This window comes from Cricetulus griseus, chromosome 2 (genome assembly GCF_003668045.3).
Source record: "Cricetulus griseus strain 17A/GY chromosome 2, alternate assembly CriGri-PICRH-1.0, whole genome shotgun sequence".
NCBI classification, from domain to species: Eukaryota; Metazoa; Chordata; class Mammalia; order Rodentia; family Cricetidae; genus Cricetulus; species Cricetulus griseus.
The window spans coordinates 261683292-261696209 of NC_048595.1; the positions used below are offsets into that span (position 1 = coordinate 261683292).

At 43.5% G+C, this 12918-nt stretch overlaps 1 protein-coding gene across 1 annotated transcript; it reads right to left on the minus strand.

The window, feature by feature from the left end:
- Positions 1-6: 6 nt before the first annotated feature.
- On the minus strand, positions 7-12706 carry Ccn6 (cellular communication network factor 6). Its single transcript, XM_027402151.2, has 5 exons — positions 12659-12706; positions 8193-8484; positions 4142-4384; positions 1288-1481; positions 7-288 (listed from the first exon to the last, which is right to left on the minus strand). The coding sequence occupies exons 1-5, from the start codon at positions 12704-12706 to the stop codon at positions 7-9; spliced, it is 1059 nt and encodes a 352-aa protein (XP_027257952.1).
- Positions 12707-12918: the final 212 nt, after the last annotated feature.

Sequence of the window (12918 nt, forward strand, 5' to 3'; positions counted from 1 at the left end):
TTGGCTCTATAGAAGCCTGAGCTCAGCAAATATATCTTCTGGTTCTCTGCAGTTTCTCTGACACACACAAGATGTGACCCAGAGCATCCGCCACTGAAATGACCCCTCGTTGGGACAGTCAAACTGAACGGTGATCATTTTAGATTTGTTGGGGACACAGCACCTCCTATCCAGGCATGTCCCACAGAAGGTGGGTCTGTAACTCTGAGTACTTGAGCATCCTGAGAAAACGAGTTTTTCAGCTTTGGAGAGTTGGAAAGTGGGTTGACAGGTTTTCCCTCTGGGGATCTGAAAAGATGAGTAAAGTTAAAAAGTCATGCTTCAAATTTGCTTAAAGTGACTTAGAATTTTATAACAGACACTAGATCAATTATTTGGGAGGCACTAACAATAGTTGTTTGTGACATCTAGGACCCTCTTCTCTGTAAATATCCTTGCCCTATCATGCTATCAGATTCTCTGTCTGGTGCTTCTCATTCCATCTTTTATTCACGTCTATGACAAATGGAAACTTACTTATTTTGTTACATTTCAGGAGCTATGTGGATCTCTGAGTTTAAGGCCAGCCTAGACTACATAGTGAGTTCCAAGGCAATATACAGGCCTTGTCTCCAAAAACATAAACAAATAAAAAGGTAATTCTCTTGCCTTGATCAAGAAAGAGGACCAGCTCTACAAGTTTATGTCAGTTGTAGGGTAACATGTCCTTTGGCAAGTTTACTCTAACATGCACAGAACATTCTGGTGTGTCCTCCAAGACAACTGTCATATGTAACCGTGAACAGAACTTCTGTTTTCATAGTTATAGTGTAACAGCCGTAGTTATGTTCAATACTGTGGTTCCACTTCTATAGTTAGTATGAACAAGAAAAAGGTTAGAGAAACCGTGTCTCAAAAAAACAAAAACCAAACAAACAGTATGGGTCTTGAGCAGCCAGCCTCTTGTAACCTCCATGCATACCGTTCCTTCAGAGTAGATCGCTCTTGGATTTTGTGTATCCATAGCTATCCTAGAACTTGCTCTGTAAACCAGGCTGGCCTCAACTCAGAGATCCGCCTGCCTCTGCCTCCCGAGTGCTGGGATTAAAGGCGTGTACCAACACCACCCAGCAAGACCCACTTTAAACTGACAGAACACCTACAATCAACAGGTTAACATCACTACTATATAACATCTTCCCTGCAGAGATGAGCTGGATCAACCCCTGTTGTCCTCTGAGATAATTTGACTTGTCAGAAACTTTTTAACATTGAAGCGTAATTCAGTTAAATCTGGTTGTACTTTACCTTCACTGCCTCTGATGTATCACTGTTGCAGGGCTGGATATAGCATAGCCTCTTCTCGCTTCTCATTTCACAGTTGCTGTTTTCATTGGTTACCCTGTTAGAAATTCCCATTCCACACGTTCTGGAGCAGGGAGTCCACTTGGTTGCTTGCACAAGGCATTTTTTTTTCCACGTAAGCGGGAGGTTCCTGTAAGCTAACATAAATGGGGGGGGGGGTGCATATGTGTGCACATATGTACTTAACCTGGATTTAATTTTTAAACAAAAAGTCAGTGTCTAAAAGTTCTAAGGCTTTTTGTGTGAAAGGATGAACGATTATATTCTAAGTCATCCTCCCTTGCCGGTACCTAAGTTTCTTAGGGAATAAAGACTCCTCTTCACCTGCTGGCATCATTCTGTCTCAGGTATAGTACTGCTTCCTATCAGTGCCCAACTTTTGTTTGCTGTTGCCTGATATTTCCAGCAGATACCAAAGTAAACGTTGGCAGGATTAGGGAATTCAGATTAGTGTGGCTTTTCTTTCCTTGAGAAATGGTTTTGCTGTGTAGCTCAGACTGCCCGCTAACTTGCAATCCTTCTACCTTCCAAGCGTTAGGAATACAGGCACCATGCCTGTATCACTATGGCTGATGTAATAGTATGATCTTAGTATTTAAATTTTGTGATCTGTTAAAAATGTAAAAAAAAAAAAAAAAAATGAGACAATTAAATCAGTTCTCTTCCACTTTAAAACCTACTCTGAGGAAATTTTAGTCAGCGTGAGGCACACAGGCCTCAGGTGTGCCTGTGGAGGTCAGGACCACTCTGTCATCCATCTGTCCTTTCCCCTTTATGGGGAGCTCAAATTCAGGTCACCAGGCTTGCACAGCAAGTCTCACCTGTCCTTCTTGGAAGTTTATAATGAACTGAATTAACACTACACTGCACTAAGTTAGTTTTATATACTAAATCATAGCAAATGTCTGTTTCGTCCAAATTGTGTTGCTCCCTCTTGTCAGGCCCATGGGCCCACTTACAATCACCTATGGAAGGAATACTTAGGGCAGCAATGCAACTGGATGAATGGTGTCTACTGCTTAGAAGAAACAGGGAAAAGATGATAACCCTTCCATAATAATTCTCCATGAAAACATTAGGAGACTTTTATTGTACTACAGTGAAACACACCACTTGGTTCGTAGGAAATAAACAGAATAGGTTTGTTACCCAAGGCATTTCTTCAAAGTTAATGTACATCCTAAAATTGATATTTTGGGAAGAAGGTGGTGTTTTGAGCCCACAGTTAACAGCATAGTTGTACATGGAGAATATCAACTTAAAGCTGAAAAAAGAAAAAAGGAAAAACAAATAAAAAACCACCTCAACAGAAAGTACCAGTCACTTTGAAGCATGTGCTGTCTGATGAAAGCGACATCACAATGCTGCCCTCATTGTAACAGTGAGACCTTGTACTCGCTCTCACATGGCTGAGCAACAGGAAGTGGAAACAAAGATACCTGGAGGCAGACAACAGTTAAAGACCTCAATTCAGGAAGCAGATTAGAAGCTGGGCATATATCTGCAATAGATAAAGGTAACTTAGATTATTGCATTGCTAATAACCCTGTTTACAGTTAAACCAAGGCCTGCAGTTCAGGAATTTGTTCAACATTCATTAAAAAGCAAAGAAATTATGGGATTAATAAAAGCTTAGTGTTGTGAGGGATTCTGCCATTGCTTGCTTTGTACTGACCCAACAAAAGCCAGATTCCAATCATAGACAGCATTAGTTATTATCACACATACATTTTAAAGGCATATGCTTTCACTGGCATTCGCCATGAAAGCCAAATTCCCAAATGGTCATAAATGCATTTTTACAAGTAAGCAAAGGAGGAGAGTCATGGTAGACTTAGCATACCTTTGAAACATTGAGGCCTAAATCTCAAATGCCAGAGTTAGGAGATTGTCTCACTTCCTTTTAGCTTACTATTTCAGAGTTCTTAAGAGCATTAGTAATGTCATGCTGTTAGCAGAGGGATCATGTAAACAACCTGGTAAATGGTCATAACTGGAGTCCCTGAGGATGTTTTTGTTGTATTTTTAAATATCTAAAACTCATTTAGCTGATAACAACATAATGAAGTTGAGCCTAGAGGTACTCCTGTCTGGAAAATTCTCCAGTGTGTAAGTAGGACATCATTTACGCCTTCAGTCACTTACTGCTCACGGTGAGCACCTGGGATTCTTGCTTTGCGACCTGACTAAGACATAGTGGCCTGCTTTAAAGTGAACAAGAAGACTAGAGCTGTTTTTGAAAATGATACGTTCAAAATATTTTTTCTAGTTCTGAAAATAATATTTTTGAACCTCAGAATGTGTTAGTCTTCAAAGAAAAAAGTTCTTAAATCAACTTGCCACTTCTGCTAGACCATATAAAAAACTTTGAAAATGCAGGAACTGGGCAGTCAAACTTCTTGCCCACAATAGATTACAAATGAAAGGTTTTTAGGGTACATGTGAGCAGTGTTTGTTCAGTTTTCCTAAGAAGGGGGTGGGGATAAACTGAGGTGTAAGATTTTAGAAGTTTCTTGATCTAGTAGGTTTTAAGAATCAGACTACGTTATCCCCAAAACCAAAACATTAAGTTTTCTTTTCAGACACCTGGAATATACCTGCCTGAGGCAAACACTTCAGTGGTACACTCACTGTAAATCACTAGCCAGCAGCCGGTGAGTTCTTAACTGCCTATGGTACATAAAAGGAATCAGGGAAGAACCACAGGAAGTCGTCCGTGAGAGCATCCCTGGCACTGCTCTGTAGCCTGCTGAGTGCCCCTGTTACAGTGGCCCTGGGCTACAATTTTGAGGATCACCTGGCACTGCTCTGTAGCCTGCTGAGTGCCCCTGTTGCAGTGGTCCCAGGCCACAGTTGGCTGTACCAGGTCTCCTTACACCTTCAGCTGCAGAACAGTTGCTGCCAGCCAGTCTCGGTATGAAGAGGGGTGTGCATCCAATAGCGCCACCCACACAGAGGCAGCTGAACAGTGGGTGGGGCTGAAATACTTGGCCATTCTGATAATGGACCCTGTTGAACTCACATCCGACAGCCACAAGATCTGAAAAGAAAATAGCAGCAGATTGTCAAAATAAATTAATTAAACTGTATAGACCTACTCCAATTGAAGCTGTCTCTTAGCAATGTGGTTGGCTAATTCCTTAAGCCACTTTGGAATCTCTCTACAGAGCATCTATAGAAAGTTTAAAAAGGGGTGTTTGTATTTTTTCTTTTGAAGATTTTATTATGTATACAACATTCTGCTTCCATGTATATCTGCACACCAGAAGAGGGTACCAGATCTCATAACAGATGGTTGTGAGCCACCATGTGGTTGCTGGGAATTGAACTCAGGACCTCTGGAAGAGCAGTCAGTGCTCTTAACCTCTGAGCCATCTCTCCAGCCCCGGGGTGTTTGTATTTTTGTATAGGCTATTAACCCCAAATGGTCATTTCCACAAAACCTAGAAGCTCTACTTGGAATAAAGGCAGCTATTAAAAGTCCTAAGCTTGGCAGTGAGATGGTTATAAATCAATGGTTGATGCCTGGTGAGACAATTCTACCCAGATGCACAAACACAAGCCAGACTGTATCCATTGGTGGTCTAAAGAAAGCATAGTTTAACCGTAATACTACAGGGTAACTGAAAATTGAAGGAGACTTTAGCATCCTCCAAGGACTTTATTCCCTTTCAGGATCAATGACTTTCCAAATGTGTCCCACTAGCCCCTTAGGAATAACTGTCCTATTTTCAAAGTATCTGCAAAGTCAGAACTCTTCACGACGCTGGGATGTAATCAGCTCTGTCCTTCATGTTTGACTCAGTGGGATAGTCAGCAGTGGCTGGGGCTGATGGCTTAGCATGACTTGGGCAGTATAGGCAGTGTCTGTTCTGCCTCTTGTGCACTGGTACTTAGAAAGATAAAGCTAGCTTAACTTAACAGTGTTCTAGGTGGCACAGTAAAATAGACTAACTTTATTAAGCCCTACCCTTTTCTGTTCACTTATATTCTGTATGACAAAGTAAATACATAAAGTAGTCAGTGAGCAGCCGGATGTTGGTGGTGCACACCTTTAATCCCAGCACTCGGGAGGTAGAGGCCTTGAACTCTGAGTTCAAGGCCAGCCTGGTCTCCAGAGCGAGTGCCAGGATAGGCTCCAAAGCTACAAACCCTATCTCGGGGGGGGGGGAGGGGGGGGGGGGAGTAGTCAGTGAGCCCATGAGCCCAGTATAGTAGAGCTCTGAAAAAATAGTGTTAGAAGAAAACGGAATCCAGTCTTCAGTGGAACTTTCCTTAAATAGCTGTCGAATAAACTGTGGGTGTTCAGACGGGTACTGTGGGGATGTTGTCTTGAAAATGGACAGAAGCTTGTCACTAGCTGTCACTGTTAAGAAAACCAAGTATTTGTTGCCAGTGACATAAGTCACACTTTCAAGTCAAAGAATTTTGGAAAACTGATATCCACCACTGAGATCTTTCTAGCTACCAAATGTGTCAACTCTCTGCTGAGAGTGATTATTTACAGAACATATATTTATTATTTATGGCTTTCTGATGAGAGTTATAGTTTAAAACACATATGTATTATTTATGATCGGGAAACTGATACTTTCCAAATACCCAGAGCAGAAATTGACAAAAAGCCATGAATGAGTCAAAGACCAAGTCCAAGTGGATTTTGTATTTGTTTTGGGTTTTTAAGATATGATCTCCCCTGGGTTCCATTTGCAGCACCCACCTCTCTAACTCCAGTTTTGAGGGATCCAGTACCCTCTTCTCACCTCTGAGAGGGGCCAACTGCAAATGTGATGTACAGACATACATGAAAGCTGAACAACCAAACACATGAAAAAATTAAAAGAAGGGGTCTTCCCAAGTAGCCCAGGCTGGCCTCAAACTCCCAATCCTCCTGTCTCAGCTTCCTTAGTGCTAAAATTACATGTGAGCCAGCCCAGTGAGTTTGGGATATTTTGTTAGAAATAAAATTTCATTGACTTAGTCTCAGATCCCATAATGCAACTAATTTCTATGGTGCTGCCACTTGTCACACTTGAATCTATCCAAGTGTGTGCATGAGTTACTGTGGTCCAGCCTCTTCTAATTGCATATCTGTGTGAAGCCAAGTTTTCCTCAGATTTCATCCAGAAAGGCAAACAGCTTGGCAAAGAGACAAATGTGAAGATCTACTCATCTATTGAGCCAGACATCAGGGGAGTTTACAAAAACATAAAACAGCATTCTCCTCACTAATCATCTTGCTGTCAGTAATAGTCTTTTTAAAGAAAATGTATTACTACTATCAGCTTATATTAGGTGCGTTTCATTTCAATGAATTTCAAAATTACAAATCCGTTAAATGTCAACTGACAAAAGCCCTCATTAGTGGGAAGCTCTAGTCCTGGAGGATTGCTAGGACTGTAGGAGGTCTCCAGACTTTAAAACAGGAGTTTGGCAGTAGATGTTCTACATCAGAAGTCAGCAAATGTTCCATAAAAGACTGAATGGCTTAGTCACTCCAGGCCGTGTGGTCTCTACACTGGTTTGCTTTGTGCAGCAGGCATAGATTGCAAACAGCTGAGCTGTGCCCAGTGAGGCAGCAGCCACAGGCCAAGCTATGGTCTAGGTTTAGCCCCGGGCAGTAGTTTGAAGTCCTAGTTCTGGATTGCCTCCCCTCCACCCCATCTGCTGTTAAAGATCTCATGTTTTATGTTGTTGCACATAAAAGACCCAGAGACAGATACTGGGATTCAAGCTTCAAGCTGAAGATCAGAAAAGCAAAGCAACCAAGCCACTGGCTCTTACATCTACCTCAGGCTGAAAGGGCTGATCCTGTCTCCAAGGGCTCTCACCAAGCCTCAGGCTACTGCCTCTCCTCAGTGTGGATGGAGAATCCTCATACTGACCACTGAAGACCCTGTTCCTATCTTTATACCTCTCTAGTGCTGGGATTAAAGGCTTGAGCTCTGTTTCTCTTTTAGACTGATTCAATCTCATGCATCCCTGGGTGGCCTTGAGCTCAGAGAGCTCCATCTGCCTCTGTCTCAGGAGTTCTGGGATTAAAGGTATGTACCTGGCTTCTATGACTAACTAGTGTGGCTGCTTTGTTATTTTGATCTCCGGTGGTTTTAATAAATCACAAACAATACATCACTACATTATGTGAAGCCACTTGTGGGAAGCTAGATCACAGCTCGTCAGAGAGGAAAGCAGAAAGTGAACCTCGTCTACATCCTCACGTTTTACATCCAAGAGTTTTGTATGTTTCTGTTCACATCCTGGCCTAAGTTCCCCTCCTCTCCTCCCAGTCTCCCTCCCCCTATCCACTCCTCCTCCATCTGAAGAGAAACACCCATGCATTTTGAAAGAGGGTTGCTGTCTTCTCACAGGAAAGACTGAATTCAAATTAATTTTAGACAGTATTAACAACAGCTGCCATTTTGAAGTCAGACCCTAGTTACATGATTTTTCCCTATATTTCATCATGAAAAGCAGCTATCTGAGCCAGGCTTGGTGGTACATGCCTTTAATCCCAGCACTCCAGGCAGAGGCAGGTGGGTTTCTATGAGTTCTAGACCAGCTTGGCCTCCAGAGTGAGTTCAAGGGCAACCAGGCCTGTGTAGAGAGATCCTGTCTCAAAAACAAAACAACAACAAAAAGCCAACAACCTGAGAACTGTGTAACTATGATAGGCTTTCAAATGTTTGTTTATGAATTTCATACGTTATCCAGTACATCTGAGCCAGCCCACTGGTGCACAACTGCATCCATCTTGTATTTAGCCACACTAAATCCACACTCTGATTTAGCATTGGGTGGGCGAATGTGTCTCAATTCAGCCTTTTCTGGTGGGCCCAAAAGACACTTACATGCACACACTCCTGTCTCGTACCTAGGCTTGTCAGCCGAGTAGTCACAGTACAACCCTTTGTGTGGATCGCAGAGGTCGGCTTCATTACACAAGTCTCCTCGTTGCTTGGCACATATTTTGCAGCATCCACAGCCATCCCTCACCAAGCTCACCCCAGGAGGACAACTGGGCTTCTGAGGAGGACATCTGCAGGGCCAGTGACAGACTTGTTTCCGCACTTGTGATGCTTCTCCAGGCCCGTGTTCCGGGGTCGTGTCTGATGGCACAGTGTCCTGCGCCCTGCAGCACAGCTTCATTTGATGATAAAGGTGTCATTAGAAAAAGTTCCCAAGACTACACACAGGGCCGTAGGAGATGTGTGCCAAATAGGCGGTGAATTATAATGCCAGCATTTGACAGTCTGGTGAGTTTCAATGTCAGTATTTGACGTGGCCACTGCCTGACTCCTCACTGGGTTTCCAAGACATCGCTCTTTCTCTTCCTCCCCCACACTGCTCCTCAGACTCCTGAGATGCTTGGTTTTCATCCCCCTGAGCTCTGCTTGGAACTCCATCTCATTTCCCAACCAGCTCACTCTTCTGAACTCACTAAAAGTGCCTGCTTAGCTGCCTACCCCCCACTTAGATGGTAAATGAGCCAGAGCAAACTTTCCATTGTCCTCCAGTCATCTTTTCCACCTATACGTTTCCCTATTTGAGCAAATGCCCATTGTATTTTCCCAAAACACATAGGACACTGGGTCATGCTGGCCCAACATTTTCACATCTAATCTCATTGACAAATCTTGTCAATCAATCCTTTAAAATACATCACTACCACTATCCGTGGCCTCAATCTCCTTTCTCCTAACACCATGATCCAATCCACTATTAGTCTGCACTTGGATAGCTGAAAGAGCCTCCTTTACAGTCACCTGTATTCAGCATCCACACTGACTTTTTACATCGCTTCATGTCACTCCGTCCTCACTAGGCACAAGTAAGTGCCTCCTGCTCCTGGGTGAAATCCTTTCCCTTGGTTTCCTTACACCTGACAATCCCAGATCGCCCTGCCCGTTAGCCTCTGCTGGACTTAGACACACCAGCTGTCACTTTGACACATTGCTCATTTCTGCATACTACCATCTGGCAGTCTCCTTCCCTGCCCCATCTTCTGTCTTCTCCCTGTGCTACACACCTTCAACACCGAATCCACAGTAGAGACTTCTCCACTGACCTGTAGGCCCACACAGCTGACTACCCAATGGACATGGATACCCAAATGTCCTTTAAGAAAAATGGGGATTCGAAATTCATCTTTCACCTAGACAGTATTTGGAGTCATCGGGCCAAGGCCCTCTCCATCACACCATAGCCATGCCATGGCTAATCCTACTTATTGCATTGCCCTCATGCTGCTAGGTCTACTCTTTCTTATTTCACAGATATTAAATGGCATTCTATATGATTGTATTTGAAATGTAAACCACAGACTGTTTTGAAAAATTGGCCTGGGGGTGGGGCTGAGAAACTTGAGAGGTGGGAAGATCTACTGAAAAAAATATGCCACTGTGGAGTATGGCAAAATTATCCCTTTATCCCTGCCTGCTTCCCATCTGGTCCACCATAATGTGAACAGCCTCTGCCATCATGATACGAACTGATACGAACTGTTTTTACCACCACGAAGGGCAGATCCTCTGAAACCTGGAGTCACATTGTTTCTGCCAGGCATGTTGGCCATAGCAATGGAAAGTGACTAATACACTCCCTCGTGTAACATCCACACTCCAGACTGTCCACATAGAGATGTTTATTTTCCCAGTCTTGAAATATTTTTAGTCCATCTCAGAAATTAAAGGGTAACACAGGGGAAAATCCATGAATAAAAGAGAAATTTGTGCTAGTAGCCTGAGAGAGGGAAACACTGCTTACAGAAGAGAGCTGACTTAGCAGAAGAAGCCGGAGGAAAGGGTGAAGGTGCCCAGAGATGATGGTAAAAGAAAGAAAGAAAGAAAAAAAACTGTCAACCTAGAATTCTGTATCTAGTGAAACTAGCACAAATGAAAGCAAATGGGGCCGAGGAGATGACTCAATGGACGGGTTTTTTGTTGTTTTGTTTTGTTTTGTTTTGTTTTGTTTTTCTGCACCCGTGAGGACAGGAGTTCAGAACTCATATAAAGCCAGAGTGATGCAGAGTAGACATCTGTACTCCCCACATGCCAGATGGGAGGGGATGGCAGGACAGTCCCCAGAAGCAATGGGACACCTGACCTATCTTTAGCATCAGGAAACAGGAGAACTGCCCCAACCAAGGTGGAGGGTGAGGATGGACACCCAAAGTCACACACACACACACATACACACACACACACAAAGTTTTTTTTTTTTTTAATGAAGGTGGAATAAAAATTTCCAAATGAAACTGAGGTTTTATTTGCTTGTTGGTTTGTTGTATTTTGGGGTGGGGTTTTTGTTTGGTTGGTTTTGTTAGCAGATTCACCTCATAAAAAAGCCCAAGGAAATTATGATAAATTGCAATGCAAAAGCACAAAAAGTAAGATTCACAAAAAAGAAAATATGTTGAGAATATAAGGAATTTTATATTTTTTTTTCTTTTCAGACATTAGTTTCCAAAGCAAAGTCTTGAGGACCACAAGAATGATGCATGAGAACGTTCTAAAAATAAATCTGAGCTTTGGCATAGATCTGTGATCTTAAATAAATTCCTATTATTTGGTCTTTGAGTAGCAATCCTCTGTGAAATGGGATTAATACACACTTGTTTGAGGGTTAGGGTGATTAAGATATTGACTAAATGTCTACACCGTGTTTGGCATCAAACCCTTGGTTATGTTTGGCAGTATGCCTTAGGAAAGCTTGGTCTAGGGGTAGGCAGAAGAGTCAGTCCCCCAGACTTGCTGACAGCCAGTCTAGAAACTGCAAGCTCCAGTTTCGGTGAGAAACTCTGGCTCCAGACAGGCAATCGATGCTGAACTTGGAGCACCACACGGACATGAGCACCTGCACACATGTGTGCTCACACGTTTGCCACATGTACACACACAAGCCTGGTCACCGTTGCTCAGAAATGGATTCTGTATCATGAGTATGATGACCTGGTCCACGAATCCACACATTCATGGATTTTCAGATGAATGGACAACTAGAAGGTGTCTGGGAGGGGGGGTGTCATTCATTACACCTTTTCTCCCGTCTCTTCCTCAGGTTTTTCTCCTCTGCTGCCATGTTGTATCTCATCAGAGGCTGAAATGAGCCTGCCAACAACCATGGACCAAAACCTCTAAAACAGAGCCAACACCAACCTCCCCCCCCCTTCAGCTATTTCTCTTAGGTGTTTTATCCCAGTGACCAAAAGGAAAAAAATCATTCAGGCAAAAATAAGCACAAAATCATATTTTCTGCTCTAAGCACGGTATCTTTTTATATTTACACTTGTTTTCTAGTCTGTACATATTTCTCTGTGCTGGAATATTTACTGTTTAAGAACATGTCCTATCCCTCGCTTGACAACAACCACCTGCCTCCTCTCAGAATGTAGAACAGGAGCGAGCAGGTTGTGCAGCTGCTGAAGAAATGCGTTCCAACTGTGAGAGTGAGAAGAATCCCACCCCCTGACAGACAGCCTCCTTCAGACTCATTCGAAACCTTACATCCTTAAACAGAGTCACAACTTCCCTTCTTGTCTAAAATACCTCTGCTGCCCAGGCCAGAATCTGGGCTAACTCTACATTCCCGCATGTTTTCTATGTGACCAGAAGAGGTCAGAGCTCCGTCCTCGGTGCCAGCCTGCCAACAGCCAGCCTGAATGACCTTCACCATGTAAATAAATCAATAAACAAGTCGCCCTGTCTTAATCATCTCATTAAAAACACTAAGGCAATGAATTGCTCATATTAAATTAAATTTCCTTTGATCTGCCCTCTGAAACAGTTCGACTTTCCATGGACAGAGTCACTCACAAAAAAGTGAGAAGCCCGAGGTTTGAGAAAAGACAAAGTAATAATACGTTTTTAAAAACTAAATGTTCCTTCCTAAGTGCCCCCTTTCAAACAAGGACAGACTTACCTGGGGGAAAAAATCATTGCCCCAAACCGTTTTTCCAGGGGCTCTTTGCACACTGCAAGCTATGGAAAGATGAGCCGGCGTCTGTACCCGGAATACAGGGACAGTGTTTAGGGCTGTGACCCCTCCCCCCAGCAATACCCATCAGGGAGCTGGGGCTGCTCTCTAAGTAGATACAAGGTAACGTTTGTGGAGTGTTCACAGATTGCAAGCAAACGTTAGAGGACCGTACACCTCAAAGAGGGAAATGTCGAGCATCAATCCTGAACTAAAACAGAACTTCCTGGAAAGGAAAATGGCCCCGAAATAATTACCCGCATCTTTCCCCATCTCTACCTTGATGTTGTACTTTGGGCCTGCAGAAGTATAGCTGAAGCCCAGCTGTAAAACAAAGACTTACCTGTGCCAGTCCAGTAATGAGCAGAGCGCAGAAGAAGAGCCTGTGCATGTTGCCTGGCCGTGGGAGGACTGGGGAGGGGGGGGCGCTGGCGTGTCCTTGCTTAGGGCACAAAGCTCCCCTGTGTCCTGCACAAGGAACCACGTCTCCACCTCCCGGGCTTCCAACTCCCAGGCTGCACTTTCGGTCTGAGGACCCATTCCAGTGCCCTGCTTATTTCATGTGACTTCTAGAAGTGCCTTTGGTCTACACGGTTTGTGTCA

Bases quoted from the DNA above. Each gene is read 5' to 3' on its own strand.
- Ccn6 (XM_027402151.2), bottom strand. From the start codon at position 12,706: ATGCACAGGCTCTTCTTCTGCGCTCTGCTCATTACTGGACTGGCACAG. The intron at 4,385-8,192 runs GTAAGTGTCTTT...TTTTCTTTTCAG, and splicing joins CGAGACAGGAGTGTGTGCAT to ATCTTGTGGCTGTCGGATGT. The intron at 289-1,287 runs GTAAAGTACAAC...TCATCTTTTCAG, and splicing joins ATACATCAGAGGCAGTGAAG to ATCCCCAGAGGGAAAACCTG.